The following is a 24965-nucleotide window of genomic DNA, read 5'->3' as shown; positions in this document are numbered from 1 at the left end:
GATATGCATAGTTCCAGCCATCATTTGTGTCATTGGAAATCTGCTTCAATGGGTGTGGGTATGAAGATGTCCCAGACAGGATTCTGACCTTTTAATTTGAACAGCCAGAGGAAGGAGATGGAAGTAGGTAATATGGGACACTCAGATAATATAGTCACAGCGGCATCCAATCACTGCTAGGAACTCAAACCTCATGTGTTGCTAAACCCTCCTGTTCACCTCCTGCCTAAAGAGAAAATTCTAAGTATTCTAAGTAATCAGCAAGGTAGAGTAGTACTGTGCCTTTAAGGACTGGCTGTTTTTTAGTGGACTCTTAGTCAAGACTATAACAGCCTATTGATTATAGAGCTGTGCAGATAATCAGCAAGCAGAGCAGCCCTATGGTACCTGACTCTAGCAGCAAGTCTTAAATGTTCGTATGTTATCCTACAAATGTTGTGTAAAATCACTACTGCTTTTTACACTGGGCCCAATTAAGCTCTGGTGTAAAGGGGCACAAGTGCTGTACATGCTTACACATTGCTGAATGTGGCCCAGTTTGCTAAACATCACTTTACACCATGGCCCAAAGGGGGAACTCTGTGCCTATAAAGAGAGCTGACAATTGGAGTTGATGTCCACTGTGCAAGTCAGAGAAGAGACTTTTGCCTCAAATTCTCATTCTGATTCACCTCTGCAGAGTCTTTCCGTTGGGTCTCCTGAGCCCAGGGCTGTAACTGTATTTGAAGAATTGACAGCTTTCATTGTAATAGTTTATAATGTTTATGAAAAGTAACAAAAGCCAAAATCAATGCCAGCGACTTCTCTTATAAAGAATCAGCCCTGTGAAATATTTGTTTTCATTAGACTATCTCTTGGTATTGCTTCTGCATGTGAGAATGGAGAGTTCTGGAGGCAGCCAACAGAAAGCATTTCTTAGACTCCAGTTAAACATGCCAGGGGAAAGGATGATCTTGTGATGAAAGCCCAGGGAATCCGACTGGAGTCCAGTCCCAGCTAGGCTACCGAAGCACTATGTGGCCTGAGACAAGTCACAATCTCTCTGTGTCTTGATTTCCCCACTTGTAAAAAGGAGGAACGTAATCATTTCCCAGCTCATGAGGAGCGGGGAGGCTAAGTTCCTAGTCCATGGGATGTTCTTGTCTTCAGTAAACTTCACAGAAAGGGTTGAGGAGGAGTTATGGAGTCAAGACTTCTAGGCCCTGTCATTGCCTTACTGTGCAATCTTGAACAAATCACTCCTCTTCCCTATCTGTTAAAGGGGATGATAGTGCTGACCCACCAGGATGTTGTTGATTTGTGTCTGTAAAATGTTCTTCAGACTAAAACTAGGTAAGGAGAAACTGCTGTTTTATTACCACAGACAAGTATAGTTCTCAGTACACTGACACCCCCTGCCCTTTCCAGCCCAATCTTCATGCAGCCCCTCCAACCAGCAGCCATGCTCATCTGCAGGCCGCACTCACAAGTGTCTAGACTGATGCTTCAACCCAGCTCTCTTCAGCCCATAGATCCTCCCTGCACACACATTCCTGGCAAATGACCTGCTGGGAACTGTGTATAATTCTATCAGACCTGGGGTTGGTGTGTTCTCTCCATTTCTGCTTCCTCCTCCCTCAGTTTCAGTCTTTTTTCAACTGTCTCTCTGTAGTGAGGGGAATCCTAGAAATGTAGGGCTGGAAGGGACCTTGAGAAGTCATTAAGTCCAGCCCCTTTCACTGAGATGGGACTAATTAAACCTAGACCATCCCTGACATATGTTTGTCCAACCTGTTCTTAAAAACCTCCAGTGACAGGGATTCCACAACCTCCCTTGGAAGCCTGTTCCAGAGCTTGACTATCCTTACAGTTAGGAAGCTTTTCCTAATATCTAACCTAAATCTGCCTTGCTACAGATTAAGCCCATGGAGACATTAAGTCCATTAAGACCTGGAGAACAACTGATCATCATCCTCTTTATAACAGCCTTGAACATATCTGAAGACTGTTATCAGGTCCTCCTCAGTCTTCTTCTCTCAAGACAAACTATGCCTAGTTTTTTTTAACTTTTCCTCACAGGTCAGGTTTTCTAAACCTTTACTCATTTTTATTGTTCTCTGGCCTCTCTCCAATTTGTGCGCATCTTTCCTAAAGTGCAGCACCCAGAATTGGACACAGTGCTTCAGCTGAGACCTCACCAGTGTTTAGTAGAGAGGACATTTACCTTCCATGTCTTACGTACAACACTACAGGTAATACACCCCAGAATTATATTAGCCTTTTTTGCAACTGCATTACGTTGTTGGCTCATATTCCATTTGTGATCCACTATAAACCCCAGATCCTTTTCAGCAGTACGACCACCTAGCCAGCTAGTCCCCATTTCGTAGTTGTGCATTTGATTTTTTCCTTCCTAGAGTGCAGTACTTTGCACTTGTCTTTCTTCATTTTCATCTTGTTGATTTCAGACCAATTCTCTTAATTTGTCAAGATCATCTTGAATTCTAATCCTGTCATCCAAAGGCTCTTCTCCTCAGCTTGCTGTTATCTGCAAATGTTATAAGCATACTTTCCACTCTATTATCCAAATCGTTAATGAAAATATTCAATAGTACAGGACCCAGACCTGATCTCTGCAGGAGCCGACTAGATATGCCCTTCCAATTTGACAGCAAACCATTGATAAGTACTCTGAATGTAGTCTTCCAACCAGCTGTGCACCCACTGTAACGCTGTCTGCAGTGACTCAAAAGCATGAGTATCAACATCATGGCAGACAGTTAGGAACCAGGCACAAGCCCCAAGTTGGTTGTGAGTTCTATACTTAGGCCTGGCCTATACTGGGGGGCGGGAGGGGGGGAAATTGACCTAAGATACATAACTTCAGCTATGAGAATAGCGTAGCTGAAGTCGAAATATCTTAGGTCGACTTACCTCGCGTCCTCATGGCGTGGGGTTGACTGCCGTCGCTCCCCCGTCGACTCCACTTTCCGCCTCTCGCCGCGGTGGAGTACAGGAGTCGACAGCAGAGCAAGCTACACTAGATGCGATAAATCGATCCCCAATAGACCGATCACTACCTGCTGATCCAGCGGGTAGTGTAGACGTATCCTCAGATTTCCAAACCAGTTATCAAGTATAAATGGTTCAGTCACTATAATTGCCTTAACACGGAGTCACAGTCTGTCCCCTGAGCTACTCCAATCTACCACTCAGATAGGTAGATGGTCCCTTACACAAAGAATCACAGCAATATTTAGGTTACTCCCAGTCCCCAAGCACCAGTCACTTACTCTAGGTTAATTGCACCATAGATCTCACATTAAAGACAATACTTGTAGCCAATCCTATAATAAACTATTTAAACATTTATGAAGCAGGAAAAGTAAACCAGAGAATTATTTACAAGGTTAAAGCAAGTAAACATAGATACCCAAATGAGTTCCAATCTTAAGTTTCAAAAGAAGCTTCTATATTCCGCAAACTCTGTATGTCCTTTAGGGCTAACCCAGGCTAAGCAGCTGGGGATCTAATGCTTATGCCTAGAAACCTTGCCCCCAAGAGTCAAATCAGCATAATCAGTTTCTTCTTGTTAGGGGTTTTATCCCTCTCCTGTAATGTGCTCTGAGCTACCAACTCAGCAGATGGGAGGAATCCACTTGCATGATTCATCTTTATGGGTAGGAGGGCAGAACAACAAAACTCTTTTGTTGATGATATGTAGGGAAATTCCATTTGCAATATTCCACAATAGTACATCTGGTATCGATGGACCTTTCATCTGTTGAAGATGAACTCTTCATACTAGTTAATGTCTCTCTCCGATCTGGTGATTTACACAGTCACAGAGGCTTACAATACAGTTGTTCCAATATTACCTTACAATATGGAATACAGATGTTGTTAGTGAGATCAATGCATATGGCAACTCGCAAGCATTCAATAAAGTCTAAACACTAAACACATTCCTACAGTTCTAATACCTATTTTAACCATACTAACAGACAGGTGAGCCAGACTGATTCCAGCTATGTATTGGTCAATGTTCAGTTGAGACATGGGGACCTTGAGCTGGCACCTGGTCTGCCAGTATCACATCCATTTTATAGTAATTTAATCTAGACTACATCATTAGTTTGCTAATGAGAATGTCATGAGACACCGTATCAAAAGCCTTACTAAAATCAAGATATATCACATCTACAGCTTCCCCCCATCCACTAGGCCAGTAACCCTGGCAAAGAAGGAAATTCGGATGGTTTGGCATGATTTGTTCTTGAAAAATCCATGGTGCCTATTCCTTAAACTCTATCTTATAAGTGTTTACAAATTGATCGTTTAAATAATTTGTTCCAGTATCTTTCCAGGCATTGAAATTAAGCTGACTAGTCTATAATTTCCCGGGTCATCTTTGTTCCCCTTTTCAAAGATAGTTACTATGTTTGTCCTCCTCCAGTCCTCTGAGACCTCAACTGTCCTCAAGAAATTCTCAATTATAATCGCTAATGGTGCCAGGATTGCTTCAGCCAATTCTTTAAGGTTTCAGAGTAGCAGCCAAAAAAGAAAAGGAGTACTTGTGGCACCTTAGAGACTAACAAATTTATTTGAGCATAAGCTTTCGTGAAGTGAGCTGTAGCTCACAAAAGCTTATGCTCAAATAAATTTGTTAGTCTCTAAGGTGCCACAAGTCCTCCTTTTCTTTTTGCCAATTCTTTAAGTAACCTTCGGATGAATTTAATCAGATCTTGTAAACTTGAATACATCTAATGTATCTAAATATTTTTTAACCTGTCTTTTCCCTATTTTGGCTTACATTTCTTCCTTCTGGTTCTTAATATTGTATTGAGTATCGGATCACTATTAACCTTTTTAGTGAAGACTGAAGCAAAACAGGCAAAAACACTTTGGGCTTCTTGATGTCATCAGTTATTAGCTCTCTTTCCCCCTACACTTTCCTTCGTCTTTCTATTGCTCCTAATGTACTCAAAGAACCTCTTCTTATTGCCTTTTATGTCTCTTGCTAAATGTAACCCATTTTGGCCCTTCGCCTTTCTGATGTTGTCCCTAACATGTCTGTGCTATTCTTTTGTTTTCATCCTTAGCAATTCATCCATGTTCCACTTTTTGTAGGATTTCTTTTTGATTTTCAGATCATTAAAGAGTTCCTGATGGAGTCATATTGGCTTCTTTATTATTCTTCCTATCATTCCTTCACATCAGGATAGTTTGCAGTTGTGTCTTTAATATTGTCTCGTTGAGAAACTTCCTAATTCCTCCTTCCCTGAGATTTTCTGCCCATGGGACCTTACCTGTCTTTCCTTATCATTTCTAATCTATCATTTCATGAACACTTTCACCCAAATTGCCTTCCACCTTCAGATTCACAACCAATGTCTCCCTGTTGGTCAGAATCAAGTCTAAAATGGCTGTTCCCGGGGTTACTTCCTCCACCTTTTGAAACAAAAAGTTGTCCCCAATACATTCTGGGAACTTACTGAAAATGTTGTGTTTTGCAATATTAGGGTCACTTGGGGGAAAGGAGAGGAGCAGAGTTATATGGTCTCCTCTGAAGCCAGCATTCCCTGTGGGATGAGGAAGTGCTGCAGCATTCTGGGCTCAGGACAGCTCCTCTTCCTCTCTGCAGTCAGTGCTGCAGTCATGTGAGGGAATCAGCAGGACCCAGACAAGATGTGGAAGGTCAGGGGTGGCAGAGTGCTTGTCATGGGAGAGACAAGAATTAGAGCTCTTTTAGGCCAGCCAAATAAGGAGGCATCTCCTTCCTCCTATGCCCAGAATGGGATCTGGAGCATGGGTAGCCTCACACCAGCCAAGAAATCCCACTCACCCTCTAAACCTCTTCTAAAATACAGGTGGTGAAAATGTTTCAGAGGGTGAGAGGCTGAATTGGCAGGTGTGGCTCACAGGATGCAGCTGAACTGACAGGTTTGAATTTAGCCATGTTTTCTGATTTGCCATCCTGTTTTGTTATGTTTTTTTGTAGGACCCATCTATTTTCACTGTCTTGACAGCCAAGTCAACCCGACCTGGAGTGGCACTTGCTGACTTTGTCATCTTTCCACCCCGATGGGGGGTGACTAACAACACCTTCCGGCCACCTTATTACCACAGTATGTCTGCCCTTACTCAGTTACACTTGAGAAGTGGGTCGGTGGTGGGGGGTCAAACAAACCATACTTCCTGTTCTCCACAGGAGCTACAAGGAGAAAGATGGCTTTGCCTGCATCCTCTCACTCAGCTAACATGGGCCACTTGTAGCCAGCCAGTCTTTCTTGGGGCAGGAACCAAAGGAAAGCTGTCCCCATTTACAGCAACTGAGGACAACTGTACAGGAGGTGACGTGACTTGTGGTTACACACGTACATTTATTTGTATTAGATAAGCACCTAGAGGCCCCACCAAGATTGGGTCCCCATTGTACTGGCACTGTGCAAATGCCTAGTAAGGGTATGTCTGCATTGCAAGTGAAGGTGTGAGTGTAGCATGGGAAGGAAGACCCACACCAGCTTTAATCTAGGTAGAGCAAGTAACAGTAGTAGTTAGTAGTAAAGACATGGTGGCCCAGGCTTCAGTGCAAGCTAGCTGCCTTAGTACAACTCCATGGGGGACCATGGATATGTATTCAGGTTGCTGGCCTAAACCGGAATCTGTGCCTCCATATCTTCCCAGCTATTTTTAGCTGCACTACCTAAATTAAAGCAAGCATGGGTGTACCTACCCAAGGTATAATTGCATGTTAATTTGCAGTGTAGACGTACCCTATAAATAGTCCCTGCCCACCAATGCTTACCATCGCACCAGAGAAGAGAGACAAAGGGCAGAAGAAAGCAAGTATTATTCCCATTTTATTGATGGGAAATTGAGGCACTGAGTGGTTAAGTGACTTGCTCAAGATCACACCGGAAGTCTGTGTCAGAACTGGCACTGGACTCTAGATCTTCTGAGCTCCTCTCCAGTGCCATAACCACAAGGCCATCCTTCTTCACCACTTCATGTGTATCTAGTTGGAAAGTGGTGCTGTTGTTACCCCAGCAATATCTGGGGCACTTACAGGCAGAGATTTGGAACCAATGTCCTTCTCAGTCCTGTTCTTAGTGGCAGGCAACTACATCATGGAAGAAAAATAACCCTCCACCACCATCACTGTCGGCTCCTTGTTGGTTAGCCCTGCTCTCGTTTCAAATAATGAAAGAAAGGGAAAACAGCTAGACACCAATTACACCAGGTCACTCAGAGTGTGTTTGTGAAACACTAAATTCATATTTATAGGATTGTTTTTCACCTGTGGAATGATAGTGTCTAACCTGGCTGTCTGAACACATTACATTGGCTTAGGAAGCGCCCAGTCTTGCAAAATGCTGGGCATCTTCAAATCCCATTGAAATCTGAGGTGCTCAGCACCACTGTAGAGGGATAAGGAGTTTAAGCAGTTCTTTCTCATACATTTTACATGGGATCTAGTCTTTTACCTGTACAACTATTGTTGTCAGTTCTTGTGTCCTGTCAAAAACCTGCATTCAGAGATGAAGGCTGCACAGTTAGGTACTCATGAAGATCATGAAGTGGCAAAGTTATGATTTCCCACACAACCTTAACTTTCCCCTATGTATGAATGTATATAGAGGCTTTTATTACATGGGCATACACTATTTCTCTGTCTTTGAAGGTATTTATATGACCCTCATCCCTGTAGCATCCAAATGTCTGAGAATCAGGAATGTATTTGTCTTCCCAGCACCCTATTCAGGGAAGGAGGTGCTGTTTTCCTCATTTTACAGATAGGGAACTGAGGCACAGGGTGGAGTAAGTGACTTGCTTATGGTCACACAGGAAGTCTGTGGATGAGCCAAGAATTGAATCAGAGTCATTTCAAGTCCCAAACCTGAGTCCTAACTGCTAGGCCAGCCGTCCTATGATATAATATATTTTACAGCCTTAGCTACACCTCTGTAACATCTTATACTTCTGTGTAATACCCTGTGCCTCCTAAATGCAGTTCATGAGCCATTTCTATGAAAAATTTCTCAGTAAACCATTCATACACACGATACTGCAGATTAAGAGTAGCAGCCGTGTTAGTCTGTATTCGCAAAAAGAAAAGGAGTACTTGTGGCACCTTAGAGACTAACAAATTTTGAATTTAAATTTGTTAGTCTCTAAGGTGCCACAAGTACTCCTTTTCTTTTTGCAGATTAAGAGTGAGTAGTAGTGAACATTTGCTTGCAGATATAGGCTACCTATATTTTTGCTAAAGTACTTTTGTAGTTGAATGCTTCATCCCCGAATTGCACTGAAGAAAAGATGCGCTGCTGATGCAAATGGAAATGTAAAGAACACAGCTACCACCATATGGCTCGATCTTACAAAAATGTGTAGCCAAGCTAACTAACTAACTACACTGAGTAAACCCATTCGAGGTCAGTGGGTATGACAAGTGGTAGTTGTTTGCAGAACTGGGACTAAAATCCATACTTTAGAGAGACGAGAACTTACTTTAATGAGAATTCAAGAGCCAAATTCAGCAACCCTTATTCCATAAGAACTGACTGCGTTGCTTTCAGTGGGACTAGTGCTCATCATGAGTACTGGTGGCAAAATTTGGCCCATAACCATTAGAGAGATATTGGACTTTTATGACCAAGAAGATAGAGTGAGTAGAAAAGAATGAAACAATATCACAAGATGTTGGAGTACACAAGTGGCTCAGAGCTTGTACAAAAATGAGTAGCAATATGACCTAATCCATAAGGCTCTGGAGCGGGCATCAGCAGGTCTGGATTCTGTTCCTGCCTCTGTCACTGGCCTACTGTGTGGCCTCAGACAAGTTACTTCAGATCTCTGTCTCAGTTTCCCCATCTCCAAAAGAGTGATACTAATTCTGACCCTCCTTTATAAAGTGCTTTGCGGCCTATAAACGTTGCCTATAAACACGAAGTAGTGTTATAGGCTTCTCTACACAATTTTAGTACCAATATAATTAAAGCAGTGCAACCCCCTAGTGTGGCCCCAGTAATACTGGTTTAAAGATGTGTATATTGATATACAGTATGAACTCCTTACATATCTGCATCAAGCTGAGCAGTTTGTACTGCTTTGACTATATCGGTTTCTGAATCCATAGAAATGTAGTGGTACAAAATCTGCATGGAGAGCAGCCCTAAGTGCACCACATACTGGATCACCAACACTGCAGCTTGCATCACCCCTGCATTTGTTTGGAGGTCACTCATCCAAATACTGAGCTGGTCCAGCCCTACTTAGTCTGTGATCTTCAAGGGGATGACCGCCACGCCACGATGACTGCAAACGGTGTTGCGTTGTAACATCAACTGTGTCTCCACTCCTGTAGGGAATTGTATGAGCGAGTTCATGGGGCTGATCAAAGGGCGCTATGAAGCGAAGGAAGAAGGGTTCCAGCCAGGAGGGGGCAGCCTGCACAGCATGATGACACCCCATGGGCCAGATGCTGAGTGTTTTGAGAAGGCAAGCAAAGCCAGGCTAGCGCCCGAGAGAGTTGCAGAAGGGACCATGGTAAGAGCCCTACAGAGCAAGTAAAATGACTGCCTGGCCAGGTAAATGCTCTAGCAGCAGCACAACATACTACCAACATGAGTCTCAGAAACGCAGCTCAGACCCTTGCTCTCGGGGTTGGATGTGTGCCCAGGGAGAGATTTGAAGTGCTGAACACCCAAAATTGGAACTGGATTTTCACAGGTGCTCAGCTCCCCCATTGTGACACAACATGCTGAGCTCTTTTGACAATCTGGCCACTTAATTTGGTGCTTAAAGCGGGAGCTGAGATTTTTGGGAAATTCTGGCCTTCTGGAACAAAAGCACACTCCTCTCCACCCCCAGTTCCTCAGACCAACCAAGGCCTAACAATGACTTGCTCTAGAAAATGGTCCCCCAGCAGGCCCTGACCCAGATTTCTTGGATGGTCTTGATTTTCCAGGATGTTCCCAGGTTCCAAAATCCCTTTTGGGACCTGCCAAACACCAGTGTTGCCATGGTACGTCTCCATGGGCATTATGGACACTTTTAGTGGTCTTAGCTGGAAGCTTTCTCCCCTTGACTGAGCAGATAGGAGTCATGCTAGGCTGGGCCCAGCTGGGAACCTCCTCAAACTGAGAAGCTAAGAGCTAGAATCTGACCAACACTGGACCTTTGGTGTATTTTCTGTGTATACCTAATAAAGCATGATCACTATGCATGTATTCTCTCCTCTCCTTTCTGCCCTAATGTACTTGCTGTGGTTCCCAACAGGCCTTCATGTTCGAGTCCTCCTTCAGCATGGCTGTTACCACGTGGGGCCTCAAGACCTCCAACTGTCTAGATAAGACCTACTACAAGTGCTGGGAACCGCTGAAAAGCCATTTTAATCCTAGCTGCAAGTAAACAAAAGTGAACTGCTTGTGCGTGCTCAGGCCTGTCACACCGATGGGAAACAATCAATGATACCTACAGGGGCTAGGACTGGCAAAGGAGCAAGCATCTGTCAGTGCACCGAGCGCCATTGCACTGCAGCCATTCCAACAGCGACTGATTAAATGAATTACTCTTGCAAATCTGCGTATCTAGCCTTGAACCGCCCCACAGTTCTGAGCTTTCAAGTATCCAGTTAAAGCGTCAGAGCTGCAATGCCAATGCCTTGGGACTCCCCCAGCAGGTGGGGTGGGGTGAAATCTGTGCCTTGTACCGAAGTGAGATAGTGGTAGACTTCCTCTCTCAGGACACTCATGAAAATATGACACGTTTTTCACAGGGGGGATGCTCAGGAGCAATGATTTATTAAACAATACTCAAGGAATGATCTTTCAGCGAGAGGGTAAGAATAAAGAATAGGAGTTAGAGGAACCAGCAAGGTCCAGTCTTAAATCCAGCAGACCTACTGCCAGTCAAAGGAAGGTTACCCTTCCAATGACACACGGCCCAACCTTCAGCAGCTACTAACGCATTATCCTTTCCCAGCAACTTTTGTCCGGGTTTGTCAGCACTCAGGATGGAATCCACGAAGCAACTTAGGCATGTAAACCTCACTTCTAGGCACCACTGTGGTGCACAAAACTCCTTGGCTGCTGCTGAACCCTGTAGGTGCCTAAACTCACTCAGTGTCTGAGTTTTTGCAGGCAAAGTTCCCTAGGCACGTAAGTTCTGCCCCTGGGCCAATGTACTGCTGCCTCCCTCTAGGCATCTCTCTTGCTCCAAGCCTCAGAGCAATTCATGAATTGGAGGAGGGATATGTGTTTGGCCACCTAAATTGCGTGTGGGGTGTGACCAGGTAGGCATGCTCAGAGGCTGCCTAACTCCACCCAAAACAGGTGGTGGGGGGAGGAAAAAAGACAAGTTCCCTTAGCCTAGTGGTTAGGGTACTCACCCAGAATATGGGACACCCCAGATTCAAGCCCCTCCCCCCTTCATTGGATAAGGCTTTTAACATGCGGTGAAGTGGTTATTACAACCTTGACTCCCCATTGCTTTGTAGGGAGGACCTTATAGCAGCTTAGCTTGATCCTTTACCAATTACTAGAGAATGTGCAGACCAAACAAGTGCCCCCACAAGATGTTGCACACATTTAACTAGATCTGTTTCTAAACCAATTTAGTTAAATCAGTACAATTTTCCTATATAGACAAGGCCTGATTTGTTGAGTCCACTAGAGCAAAAGGAGAACCCAGAACACATATCTGGGATTGAAGCAGTTGCACAAGCCCCCTTGACAGCAATAATTTACACACCTTATTTTGAGAAGAGGGGCATAAGCATATCACAACTTATTTTCCAGAAGAGGGAGAGAGAAATGTAAATGGTCTAGTGCATAGAGCACAGGATTTGGCATCAGGACACCTACGGGTTTTTTTTGTTTAGTGACTGCCAACAATGAGCTTGATCCTGTGCAAGATGTTTGGCTAGAATATGTTTTGTACATGCAGAGTATTATTACATAAATCCACCATGCAGCACGTGTGCTAAAATAGAAAACTCAGAAAAGGCCGTTTACCAACGATCAATTTGCCAGAAGGATTCAATTCACTGAACCAGCCCAGGGTGAAACTAAGGACTTGTCTACAGATGGATTTGTTCCAGATTAATTTTGAAAGTGGGTTAAGCCAGGAACAAGGCACTCTTGTTCTGGAATGAGTATCCACACATGGCATTGTTTAGGAATCGCTACTGTACTTTAAATTCATACCCTCCCTTAATCAGCGTTAACTTTCAAGCATAGACACACCCTAAACCAAAATGGTCTAGGGACTGAATGGAAAGTTTTTCTCTCATTGCGGGGCTAACCCATGAGAGCCATAGACTATTTACCTGCTTGAAACTCTCCTGCTATAGGCACAACTCTATTGCTGACACTGGAAGTTATGGGCAAATTGGGCATGCAACAAGGGTTTTTACACTTGCTCACTCTCCTCCCCAAATTTCTGATTGGAAATATCTTTTCTAATATCTCCACCTCAACTGCAGCCTTGCAACAACTCAAGCTCTAGCAGCACAATGTGCTCCTCACAAGGAACTGAAAAGGCAGCTTGGAGAACTCTGAAAATGAGAAAAACTACAGGCCAGTCTAGCTCCAAGCACCAAACTCCAGTTAATGGGGAGTAACCTCATTTCCTCTGAGCTACACAGAGAGGGGCTAAGGCATGTGCATTAGCAAACCAATTGGAAATACTCCTTCCCCTAGTGACCAGAGGCATCGTATTCTTCTGCAACCCCTACTGAACAATTTGTACAGCTGCCAGGGAGAATTTACATGTGTGGCAACTGAAGGCCCAATTAGCTGAGGAAATGGGTCCTGAGAAATCGTATCAATTTGTGGTAGCAGCTGGTGGATCATTTAGCATGCTCAGACAAGCATTGTGGGCAATTCTTTCTTTCCCTAAATACCACTTCCTTCATGCATCCATACCTTTCCTTTCACTGACCCACAGCTATATTTTTTTATGTCATTTGAGAGGGGGAGTCTGTTGTAGAAACAGTTTTGGAAAGGGAATGATCTGCATTTGCTTTATTTAACCTAGCTGGAGAACATAGGAGGGAGCTGGGTCAGAGAGAATAAACTAAGGAGCAGATCAGAGACAGGCTACAGCTCTGCATAGCTGCTGAACAGCTCCAGTGCCTGCTAATCAGTGAGGAAGAGCACAGATTTCACCTCTGTCAAAATGGGAAATACTACAAATCTCAGAAGAGCAAGGTTTTGATGCATGAATGCTGTGTAACAGGAGCAGGAAAGGGAGAGAGGTAAAAGCACATTCAGCCACTTCTGGCAAAGGAGACTGCAAGGGACTTGCTCCTTTTTGCTGCAGGAAGAAGCAGCACAAGTGTGTTCTTGCTTGTGTTTTACCTTAGTAATATCAAGGATATCAAGTCTGGTCTTGCTGTAGAGCCTCCCTCAAGTGTTTAAATCAAATAGGTGTTTTCTATTGTTTAGACTGGGGTGATAGCATCTAGAGGCCAAACAAAAAAACTAAGTCAATTCCTCTCCATTTTCACTCACGCAGTATTTATGATTTCTGAGTCCTATTAGTTCTCAAGTCATCCAGGGCCAACTACACCTGTATTTCTAATGTAAAGAATAAGCTGAAAAGACACTATTTTCAGGCCTTTTATGTCCACAATGTAAGGAAGCAAAAAGGCACAAAACCCCACTTCTTTTCCTCAGCATGCCCTATAACTAAGCTATTTTTGAAGCAGCACCTTTATCCATAGATTTTAAAAAGACTTTGCACATATTTGTTCACAAAACCCTCATGAGGTGTCCTCTTTACTTTCTGTAAAAATGAGCAGAGGTGAAATGACAGTGAGTCAATGGCAAATGGGAACAGAACCTGCATCTTAATTTCCTGTCTCACTACTTCAGGGGTTCCTGTGAATGAGAAAGTGTGGTTGGTCAAAATGTGAAAATTCTGAGCTCACATTGAGTTGGATCCAGCAATCCTTATGCAAGAAGAGATCCCATGAAATCATTGAGAAATTTACCAGAGTACAGGCTTCTGTTTTACTGGGGAAAAAATGGAAAATTAATCTGAGTTGGTTTAATGTGAGGCTGGCTGCTCTGAGAGAAAGCACCCAGGCAGTTTTCTAACCTGCTCAGCCCATCTAATAAATTATTCAAAATATGAAGTTAGAAGTTGCCCATTATTTGATTACAATGAATACAGCTACATATCTAAACTGAATTCAAGACAAATTCTGAAAACACAACAAGACAGCCACTCAGATAATTTCTTGGACTTACTTGATGCTTTAATTCATTTAGCTATCAGTTTAAAATTCATCCTGAGGCTACTCTTAAAGACACAGGCATGTGGGTCTCATGGATTAAATGGAAACTCTGAACATGCATCCAAGGGAACAAAGTAATGTATTTTTAAAACTCTTGTACACATTCTGTCTGTAATTCGATTGATTTCAGTGTTAGACAAGAAGATTCTGCAGTAAGTCATGATCCTATGACTAATAATATAAAGTTTATTTTGATGGAGGATTAGTCTTTTCATCAATGTACAATACACAGCGCTTTCTATGAATAGCCCAACAGCAGCACTGCAACATCCAATTCCCAGAGACTTAGGAGCTGAGAGCAAATGGTCGCTGGTACTTGCCTTCCTGGATAAGTTTCTCTTTACGATCCTGTATTGAGAAGGAAAAAAAAAAAAAATCACTATCCTGTGAAAAGAAGAGATATGCTCCATGACACAGACTGATCTTCAAGGAGAAAGGGCTCACTAGTTCTTAAGCACAGAAGCTAGGGACAGCACCAATTAAACAGCACTCTAGAAACAGCTGTGAGGACAAAATATCCTATCATTTACCTGTGCACATCAGCCAGGAACGCAATACATCCAAATGCAAAAGCAGCTGTGTGGCTCATCCCCTCATAAACAAAGTGATTGACAGAGATGGAATAAACCTCTATTAAGGCACATCTATCCCACTTCCATTAGCCAGTGAGGACCGTTTCCTATAATGTATTCTCTCCAGGGCTTTGTCCTGACTAATTTAAAACATCTTAACTTGATGGGGCTTCCACCCCTTCACTTGGGTGAATAACCAACAGTTTAATATATTTCACTGCCGGGGGGGGGGGGGGGGGGGGGGGAATCACTTAATGTTCTACCTACATTTTTCTTTGTGCACTTTTCACCCTCATTATGTCACCTTGCACCACCTTATTATTTATATTGCGTTAGCAACCAGGAGTCCCAGTCATGAACCAGGACCCATTGTGCTAGGTGCAGTACAAACACAGAACAGAGATACTGTCAACTTTTTGGGGTAGGGACAATCTGAGCAACCAGAACCAATCACCTCCCATCTTGGTGTTTACACCCTTAGTTCTTTGGAGAAAGGGGGTAATTTTCTGCCTCCCTCCATAAAGGAACTGGCGCGGTAACCCACAGAACTATTTTGTGATAAAGTTGAAAGCTTTAACTATCCCGTCAGTGTGTGCAGACTTCAATTATATTCAGCCAATTTCAAATTACATTTTCTTGTGCCCAGCAAATGCTGAGGCATTTGGATTGCAAGACACTGCAGGGGATGTTCATATTCAACCAAAAAGTGTTTGAAGTTGCATAACAATCCACCAACAGGTTCTGTAAAAACTTAGTATCAGAGAAGTAGCCATATTAGTCTGTATCCACAAAAACAACAAGGAGTCCAGTGGCACCTTAAAGACTAACAGATTTATTTGGGCATAAGCTTTCGTGGGTAAAAAACCCACTTCTTCAGATGCCCAAATAAATCTGTTAGTCTTTAAGGTGCCACAGGACTCCTCATTGTAAAAACTTAAATTCTGTATTTTGGACTCCACCTACAAGATTCTGTCCCTTAAAAAAAAAAAAAATTATGGGTAATTTAAATTTGCACTTCTTCCCAATCAATGATTCGACAGGACAATCAGGATTTTATTTCCTTTTTTAAGATACATAACAGCTTTTCACATCAGTGGCAGCTTTGGTTAAACATTAGATGTCACTTTCCCCAAAATCTGAACATATTGGAAGTATTCTAACACTGGTCAGAATTTTACAGTGCCAATTTTCGGAAGCAAAAGAGGGATTAAGATAGCATCTCCTAAAAATCAATCAATGAATCAAGACTAACAGAGAGACCTTCCCTAAATTATTTCATGGAATAGAGGAAATGAAAGAACGAATGGTCCAGAAGGTCCTTGCCAGCTTGGTCATCTACCAATTGACAGATAAAATACACGTGTTCTAAATACTCAATTAGCTGCTAATTATTCTTAAAAGCCTCTTTTGCAGTTTGCTTACATAAATGATATTACGAGCCCTCTTACGACAGAAGAAAAACAAGCCCCTTGGCCAAACAAAAACCACCCACATCTGTGGGCATAAGACAGCACTCTTAGAAGATGCAATCAGTCCCTAGTGCTTTGGGGTAGTCCTCCCTGCACTAGTTTTCCACCCTCAGGAACAGGTGTTCTACTCAGCTACTCCCCCATGTATGCACATACATTATAGCTTTGTTTTTATTAAAGTTGTACATGCCTAGTCAACAAACTTACTCTGTCAGCTTTGAGGACATACCACCAGAAGAAAATGGGTCCTATCCCAAACAACGCACCCAACAGGGAAGTCTTGGGAGTGGGCCGGAAATTGGGGTAAATGTTGTACGATCTAGCATAGGTCCAACGGAGCATAGCAGGGTCCTCCTAAATTGAAGGCAATGCACAGTGAACAATGTTAAGTTGCAGAACTATGAACATTAGCAAGCTTAGGGTTGGACATTTGACTGATTCAAAAATAAGTAGTCAGTTGGCCAGTCAAACAATGTTAAAAATGGTCAAATATTTTAAACACACTAGTTTATTAGAACAGTAACTAAAAGGAGTCAGACTTCAGTCTCCAATAGGATTACTTATGCCTAATTACAACATATAATTTACTTAAACAGTTATTTTAATTCAGAAAAATGCCAAATGAAATTAATTTCTAAACCTTTTTAGCAATGGTAAATTAGCATTTAAATGTGAACAATATTATTCTAGACTGAACAGTGACAAAAGAAATTAAATTAAATTTAAAAAAAAAAAAACAACAACCCAGCACCTATAAAAGAAAGAAAGGCACTTTTAATTGCACTTATGCAAGGCAGGCAGCAGGCCAACTTTTCAAGCATCTTGCTCTGTTATCTTTTTTCTTTGTCAGCTTCAACTGCTTCTTCTTCCTCCTCTTCTGCTATTTTCTCTTCTAATATTAAATTGCGATACATGGTTACCAGCTTCCCAGCAGTGGAAGTCTTCAGTCTATTTCTGGTTGTTGAATGGATGATTTTCAAACCAACCAATTTCATTCTGGACATGCAGTCATACACGGAAGTATGAAACATTTCTGCCACTGTAATTAAGAGTACCTGGAGGACAACTCTCTCCACTCTGATGAAAGAGCAAGCTGTTTTGATTCAACTTCTGGAATTGCACTCTACATTGTTTTACAACTGAACAGGCTGCTTCTTGCTTTATAAATTTGCTACCTCCATCAGAACTGTTTGTCTGTTTATATAGCCTTTACAATTTGCACAGCCACAACATCACAAGCTGAATCAAAATTAATCATCAGAAAGCTCTTGGCCCTGGAAGCGCGGATCAAGAAGGTAGGCAGCATTATGCATGTGAGTGATGACTTGATTTTTCTGTGATATTATTTAGTCTATTTTCTTCTTTTCAGCTGTCATGAGACTTTTGAACCAATCCACTTACAAATAAGTTTTTTTTTTAATAGTCAGAAACTGTTCTTTGCATCACACAGTTTAGCAATATCATTTTCTGTATTCTACAAGGACTGAGCTACAGTTCAAACAGTGAAATAGTTTTTTGAGTTTGGCATCCAAAAGACAGTCATCAAGAAACTCAGTATGGATTACTTGGGGTTGAAAGCCAGTTACCCCGTCTTCAACAGCAGCTGATTGAAGAACCCTCTTGCTTACATGAAGATCTTTGAGACACTTAATAGAAGATACACACTGAGTATGACAAGGCTTATTCTGTGCTGATGAAATTGTCAGATCTTTAGTATCACCAATGAAAAGCTGCATTGTACAGGCAGCAGCACATCCATAACACAGAAGGCGTGGATACATATTTATCAACAAAGCCAAAGCAGTTTTCATATTAGCCACATTATTTATTGACCCATAGCAGTGATACTTTTGTTTATTAAGGGAGAGGCTTACTGGCTGTACATCTGTTGCAGGAGAAGTTTTAATGACTGTGAGCCCTCCTTTCCTTCCCCCACTCCCGTCTTGATTTAATTTCTGTATGTTTGTCTAATCACTTTAGAGTGCTGGCTCTTTGGGGCAGGGACTCTGCTTAACTTGTTCAATGTGTCCTGTAAACTGCCATGTACAGTGATGGCCTGGTATACACACAGATTCACACTGTATGCATGTTTGTTCTAGAAGATTCTAGCAATTCAAGATGCTCAACTTTCAGTTTACCTCCGACCCCCACAACAGGTATCATTAGTATGTAGTAAAGAGAGCAATGAAGACATTTAAGTAAGCTTGCTAACAAATGGCACCATGATGCAACCAAAAAGGTACACCACCACCTACATCAGGTCATTCTTGTTGGAATATCTGACAATATTTGACAGTGATCAAATAATAGGCAGTCAACTGACTGGCTTGCCAACCATAAGCCAGCCTTCTCTGGAAAATGAGAATTCTAGTTAAAACAGAGAAAAATTAAAGTCCAACTGACTTTTCACTATAAATGCATTTACCTGTTTCATTATTCTCAGCATCGGAGGGTGAAGCTAAAACTTGTTAGTTCCACTTTTGGGTTCTCAAAGCTTTGGGGTTTCAATTCCCAACATTGCAGGGGTGGTTTAACCAGAGAACTATTTTAAAATTCATTTTTTGTTAAAGCTCATTCATAAAGAGGCAGCCTACTCCACAAAGGGGCTCTGAGGATTCATTAGTTCACATTTATAACGCCATCTTGAAGCTGAAGAGCTAGGTAACAGCTGTGTATTTATGTGGTTTATGATATATAGCCAATGAAACACAGTTTATCATTTTAACCCCCACTCTTATTGAAAAGGATCTTATTGAAGGAGACAAATCACCTAGAGGACAGAACAGTCCACTGGAAGTCAATAACGAGTGTTCTAGCCTCTGCTCAGACACCAGCTCTATAGCACTGGACATTCATTCCCTCTACATTTGTTTTGTCCACTTAACTACAACACAAAGCGGTGTACTGACATGGCCACGGTCACACAAAGGATCAATGGTTTTGCTAGGAAGAGAACACAGGTCTGACTATTCCCTGTTCTGCATCTTAGCTTCTTGACCATTTTGCCTCTAAAAATAAAAACATGAATGAGGCTTAAAAGGCAGTCTATAAGTGTCCTTGAGTTCACAAGAGATGGGGTAACGAGTGAATTTGAGACAGCCCTTTTCTGTCCCAGGACAGATTTAGGCTCTGCCTAAAAGGGATGGATTCTCCCATTGCTTTGCTGGATAAGTGTTCAGCTAGTGCTGACTTGACTTCTGGATTTATTTTTATGGCTTCTCAGTGGGAAGCAAGTCTAATCCTGAATTTGCAAATGTAGTTGCATGTCTTACAAGTGTAATTATTGTTGGGGGAGGGGGGAGTTAGAGGTGTTGTCCTTACAATGTGCTCTCTTCTTCGGCAGAGAGCTCACACACCACTCCTCAGAAGCGAACATAGGCTCATAGACCTCTCCATCTGGGCCTATCCAGCGCAACAAGTTCCCAGGTTTTAATGTCTATCTTGCATGCTTTGAGATTGGCCTTCAAGGTGTCTTTATATCCGAAGATGAGCTGACCCTTAGAATGGGCTCCTGTGCTCAGCTGGCTGTAGAGCACTGCTTTCAGTATACAGGAAACCTCCATGCAGACCACATGTCTGACCCAACGAAGTCGAGCCCTGATGAGCAGGATCTTGATGCCAGGGATTTGTCACGTCTCAAGGACTTCAGTATTGTGGATTCTGTCCTGCCACTTGATGTTGCAGGTGGATCTTAGGCAGCCAAGGTGGAAGCTTTCCAGCTGTTTGATGTGGTGTTGGTAGAGCATCCACGTCTCGCAGACATAAAGGAATTAGGTGAGTACAACAGTGGGGTAGATTTTTACCTTGGTTCTGAGGCAGACTCCATGCTTCATAAGGAGCCTGCAAAACGCCAGGCTGGCCTTTGCCAGGAGCTGAGTGATCTCATTGTCCAACATGAAAAGGAGTACTTGTAGCACCTTAGAGACTAACAAATTTATTTGAGCATAAGCTTTCGCGAGCTTCAGCTCACTTCATTGGATGCTGTAGCTCACGAAAGCTTATGCTCAAATAAATTTGTTAGTCTCTAAGGTGCCACAAGTACTCCTTTTCTTTTTGCGAATACAGACTAACACGGCTGCTACTCTGAAAATTGTCCAACATGGTGTTGCTGGAAAGTGCGCTACTCAGGCATCAGAATTTCCTGAGCTAACAGAGGGGTGGCTTGTCAATTATGATGAAGGGATCACGGCGCTCGTGATGCTAGCTGGTACATAATCTCCATCTTTATCAGGTTGATGGTGAAACTAAAGCATTCTGAGGCATAGGCAAAGAGGTCCACGATAAACTGAATGGCCATCAGCGTGTGTCCAGTGAGGGCACAGTCACCAACAAACAGGAGCTCTCTTAATAGGTGTTTGATTACCTTGGTGCAGGCCCTGAATCACTGTAGATTGGCTAGACGCCCATCCAACCTGAACCAGATATGTACACTTCTGTCAAACACAGGTGTGGCTGAAAAGACAATAATAAAGAAGACTTGGGCTGTTGTTTGGTGCCATAGGTGGCATGGAAGGCTTCTGATGAATTCCAACACTCCATCACCCGGACATCATGAAATGAACAGAGGACAGCAATTGTCTTCTCTGGGCAACCAAATTTATGAAGGGGTTTCCATATGCCCTTGTGATTCACCATGCCGAAGACCATAGTTCTGTTCCTGAGCCGTCTCTCACATTTTTCAGGCTGCAAAAATCATGTACATGTTGCCAACGCCAGCACGAAAGCCACACTGTGACTCTGGATACACTAAGTACAGTAGATGAGAGATGAGCCTGTTGAGGACAACCTGTGCAAGGATCTTCCCTGCTATAACAGTAGTGAAATACCACAAAGGTTGTCATAGCCAGATATACGTCCCTTCCTTTTGTCCAGATGGACTGTGAAAGCATCCTTATATTCCTGAGGCAAGGTACCCTGTTCCCACATACTCTTGAAAAGTGAGTTTCCTGATCAGGTGGGTACCTCCACATGTTTACGCTTCCAGGGGAATGCTGTCAGGGCCTGGAGACTTGCCTGTGGACAGCTGCTCAATGGCCTTAGTAATCTCATCTATAGAAGGGGCCATGGACAGCTCCTCCAGGATAGAATGCTGCAGGAATGGGTTGATAGCTTTGCGGGATATAGTCTCCTGAACTGTCAATCCATTATCAAAATCTAAAATAGGAACTGATGAAAGCTACAATGGAGTTGACATGATTGCACCTAGCTTGCTTTTAATAGCACAGGTGATAGAGCCTGAGGCTTGCTCTACACACAGATTTGCACCGGTTCAACTAAAGTTGTGATGTTGTGCTGATTTAGCTAAGTGGGTGTGAAGTTTTACATAGTCTAGCAGTTCTTTTGCTAAACTGATGCAACCTGACACCTTTAGTAAAAGTGACTGGGCTCAGACCATCTCTTCAATCTATTCAAGTGGGGACTGTGGTATGACTTGCTAGTCAGCACACAGCAGCCCTGCAGGCAGCCACCAAAGGCGCAAAGGCAGAGTGCCCGCAGAGCATGGGCAGGCCACACAGATCAGGGCACAAGACACCAGTGAGAGCGGCGGGAACCACGGCCCCACTTCAAGGGCACGGTTTCGGAAGGAAGCTCCCCCCGCCCCACGTTACACACACGCGGGGCAGGTGGGCGCCGCGGGCTGCTCCGGGCCAGGGCCCCAGGATGTGGCACTTGCTCCCCCACGGACGCTGACAGAGGTCAAGCTGGAGCCGCTCTGGGGGAGGCCCAGGACACGCTGCCGGCCAGCCCCGCCGCCGGGGTAGGAGGGTTCGTGCTGCAGGGCGGTCGCAGGCAGCCCCGAGCTGCGCAGAGAAGATCCCCCCCGCCCCGCGGGGCTCAGGGCAGCGGGAACCTCCTCGCGCTGGGACCCGTCGCCGGGGCGGGGCGGGGCGGGGCCGGACTCACGATCAGCTCCGTGCGGTGCGGGTCGTTGAGCTGCAGCTGGTACTGGCGCTTGAGGCGGGCACGGAGCGCCAGACGCTCCGCCTCGGCCCGGCGCTTCTCCAGGGACTCGTTGTACTCGGCCGGGTCAAGCTCCCGGGGCAGCGAGGCCAGCGGGGCCGGCCGGTAGCCGGAGGTCGAGGAGGAGGAGGAGGAGGAGGGCGCCGCCATTTTTTTTTGAGAGCCGCCCGCAGCGCGCAAGAACGGAAGTGACTTGTACCCCGGAAGTACTGGCCGCGCCGGGGGGGGGGAGGGCGCGCGGCACGGCTTGTTGCTATGGTTACTCAGCGACGCCTGGCCTCGCGCTGGACCCGAGTGGGGAGCGCGGCAGCGTCCGGGACGGTCCCCGCCCTTCCCCCTAGGCCGGCGGAAGGAGCGGGAGCAGCCGGGGGTTGGGAGAGCTGGGAGCCGTTCGTGCTTCGCCAGGCCCCGCCGGTGTGTGAGCGGGGCCAGTCACGGGGCCGCGGGCCGGGCGCCCAAGGCCTGTGAGCCTCTCACCCGACAGGCCGGGCGGCGCGTCGAGCCCTGCTGGTGAAAGGGGGTAGGTACGAGGCGGGTGTTACTGTTTCTTTGCCCGCTGGTTGCCGAGTCCTTCGGAGACATCCCCGCCCCGGGCTCCAGCTCTGCTCTGTGTTCACGAGGGCCGGGAGCTTCCTCTTCGCGGGGGGGGGGGGGGAAGCGTGAGAGCCCCCATGCAAGTGTCTGATTCCAGCGGCCGCGGCTGAAAGAGAAACATTCCGCAGCCGCGTCAGACTCGGGTCCGGGATCAACCTGCGACGCAGAGCAGGTGACTCGAGGCAGGAAATAATGGTCATTCCTGTCCCTTCCAGCCTGTGCAGGGCTGTCCCCAGGCACAGGCAGAATACACAGCTGCGTAGGGCGCCATGAAATGTGGGGCACCACATTGCCTCGAACTTCATGGTGCCCTAGGCAGCTGCGTGCTGCTCATGCGGCAGCACCAGCGACCAGCCCTATCCCCCCGCTGACCCCCCCCCCCCTCCGCAGGCTGCGCCCACTGCAAGGGGCGGGGCCATCCCTATGGGGATGTGGGGCCCAGGACAGCTTCCTCCGCCCCGCCCCATCCCAGCTTTCCCCCCAGCGACCTCGCACTCCACCGGCAGCCGCGGGAAGCGGAGCAGCCCAGCCCCAGCCCGCTCCACTCCGCCAGCTCCCCGGGGTCGGTGCTTCCCCCTCCCGCAAGCAACACGGCTGGACCGGGGCGGGGGAAGCAAAGCGGGCTAGGGCCGGGTAGCTCCACTTCCCGCCGCTGGTGAGTGCGGGTGGGGCGGGCCCCCTCCCTCAAGCGACACGGCTGGGGCGTGGGGAGGGGAGCGGAGCAGGCTGGGGCCCAGTCATTCTGCTACTGGCGCTATCGCCCCCCCCCCCACTAAACCCCCCGAGACGCTCTGGGCCTGTGGGGCTCCCCAAAGTGGCCCCCCATAGTTCCTCCCTCCCCGGCCCCGCAGGCCTTGAGCACAGCCCAGACCCTCCACAGGCGGGAGGGGGAGAGCAGGTGCTCAGGCTGCGTAGGGCACCATAATTGGTAGGGACGGCCCTGCTTCTGTGCATCTCACCCTGGTCTCATGCAGGTTGTTGTGCTCAGGACCAAGAGGCAGCACACCCGCTTCTATTCTTGGCATCATCCCATCAGAGTGAGCTGGGGCACACAACATTAAAGGGAGAATTTTTCAGTGGGATTTCACCTAAGTAAGGGTTGCAAGATGGGTACCTGTGGCAAGTTGCTTTATGCTTCAGGTTCCCTATTTGTGAAATACAGGTTATTACAAGAGGGTTTGTGAGGTTTGTTAATAGTTGTAATAGTGGTAAATAGTTTCACTGATGTGTTGACACAACATGATGATGCACTACAGTGTCCACAAATAGCATTATGAGACACCCCCCCCTCGGAATTCATTACCAGACATCCTTATAATATTGTCGTGAATAAGCAACAACCCACAGAGACCACAGCTATATTCATTCTGAAGGATCTCAAACCATTTTGAAATTTTAAATTGATTATAAATTACACTATAGTGCACACAGAATCACTTCACCCATCACTGAAACCTCTGGGGCAACACACAGCAGCTACTTAACAGACAGTAGCAACAGCACACAAGTGTTTATGACCAGGAAGTTAAGGAAAATACTGCATCTAATTGAAGCTACAAGGAGACTTTAAGCAGATAGCATATGCCATTTTAAAAAATGCTGTGGTATGCCATGCACCCAAATACTGTAGTATCATTATTGCCAGCTTCAGTGTTTTGGAGCCTTATATCAGAATACTGTAGTATTTTCTTGTATTGTTAAATACCAGAGATAGAATTCGGCCAGGATAAACACCGAAGTTAAGATCCCAACTCTTGTCAAAAATGTCAAAGGATCTTTATAATCAGTTTTACTTTTCATCCACAAGATATAGACAGCACCTCCAGAGGCACAGCACCCCTTACATTAGTGATCTGCAGTAACACAGCACCTCCTGCTGAATCCCCCAACTGTCTTGATAGTTTAGGAGGCTTTGTAGTAGTATCAGATCTAGCTCCATCCAACCATTTGCTTGAAGATGCTATATGTTGTAGATCACAGTGTAGTGCGAATATACTGTGTTCTGGTAATATGTAGCACAGAATCATAGAAATGAAGGGCTGGACTAGATGACCTTGAGAGGTCATCAGGTCCACTTTCTTGTGC

At 44.9% G+C, this 24965-nt stretch overlaps 2 protein-coding genes and 1 long non-coding RNA gene across 7 annotated transcripts in view; 2 read left to right on the top strand and 1 right to left on the bottom strand.

Annotated features, from left to right (window-relative positions):
* HGD (homogentisate 1,2-dioxygenase) overlaps window positions 1-10562 on the top strand; it is a 58469-nt gene extending 47907 nt beyond the window's left edge. For all 4 annotated transcript variants that reach the window (XM_038374881.2, XM_038374872.2, XM_043512729.1 and 1 more), the window contains 3 exons: window positions 5981-6107; window positions 9347-9528; window positions 10261-10562. In XM_038374881.2, coding sequence (XP_038230809.1) covers window positions 5981-6107; window positions 9347-9528; window positions 10261-10392 — 441 coding nt within the window. In that variant the 3' untranslated portion in view covers window positions 10393-10562. The remainder of the gene's footprint in view (window positions 1-5980; window positions 6108-9346; window positions 9529-10260) is intronic.
* Window positions 10563-14447: 3885 nt separating this feature from the next.
* Window positions 14448-22507, bottom strand: NDUFB4 (NADH:ubiquinone oxidoreductase subunit B4). Its single transcript, XM_038374943.2, has 3 exons — window positions 22230-22507; window positions 16533-16679; window positions 14448-14632 (listed from the first exon to the last, which is right to left on the bottom strand). Exons 1-3 carry the CDS (start codon window positions 22434-22436, stop codon window positions 14570-14572), a joined length of 417 nt encoding a protein of 138 aa, XP_038230871.1. The 5' UTR covers window positions 22437-22507; the 3' UTR covers window positions 14448-14569.
* LOC119844299 overlaps window positions 22498-24965 on the top strand; it is a 77998-nt gene continuing 75530 nt past the window's right edge. For both annotated transcript variants that reach the window (XR_005289218.2, XR_006280665.1), the window contains exon 1: window positions 22498-22806. This is a non-coding gene — a long non-coding RNA (uncharacterized LOC119844299). The remainder of the gene's footprint in view (window positions 22807-24965) is intronic.

The sequence above is a fragment of the Dermochelys coriacea genome, chromosome 1 (genome assembly GCF_009764565.3).
Source record: "Dermochelys coriacea isolate rDerCor1 chromosome 1, rDerCor1.pri.v4, whole genome shotgun sequence".
NCBI classification, from domain to species: domain Eukaryota; kingdom Metazoa; phylum Chordata; order Testudines; family Dermochelyidae; genus Dermochelys; species Dermochelys coriacea.
This window is presented reverse-complemented; position numbering and strand designations above follow the sequence as displayed.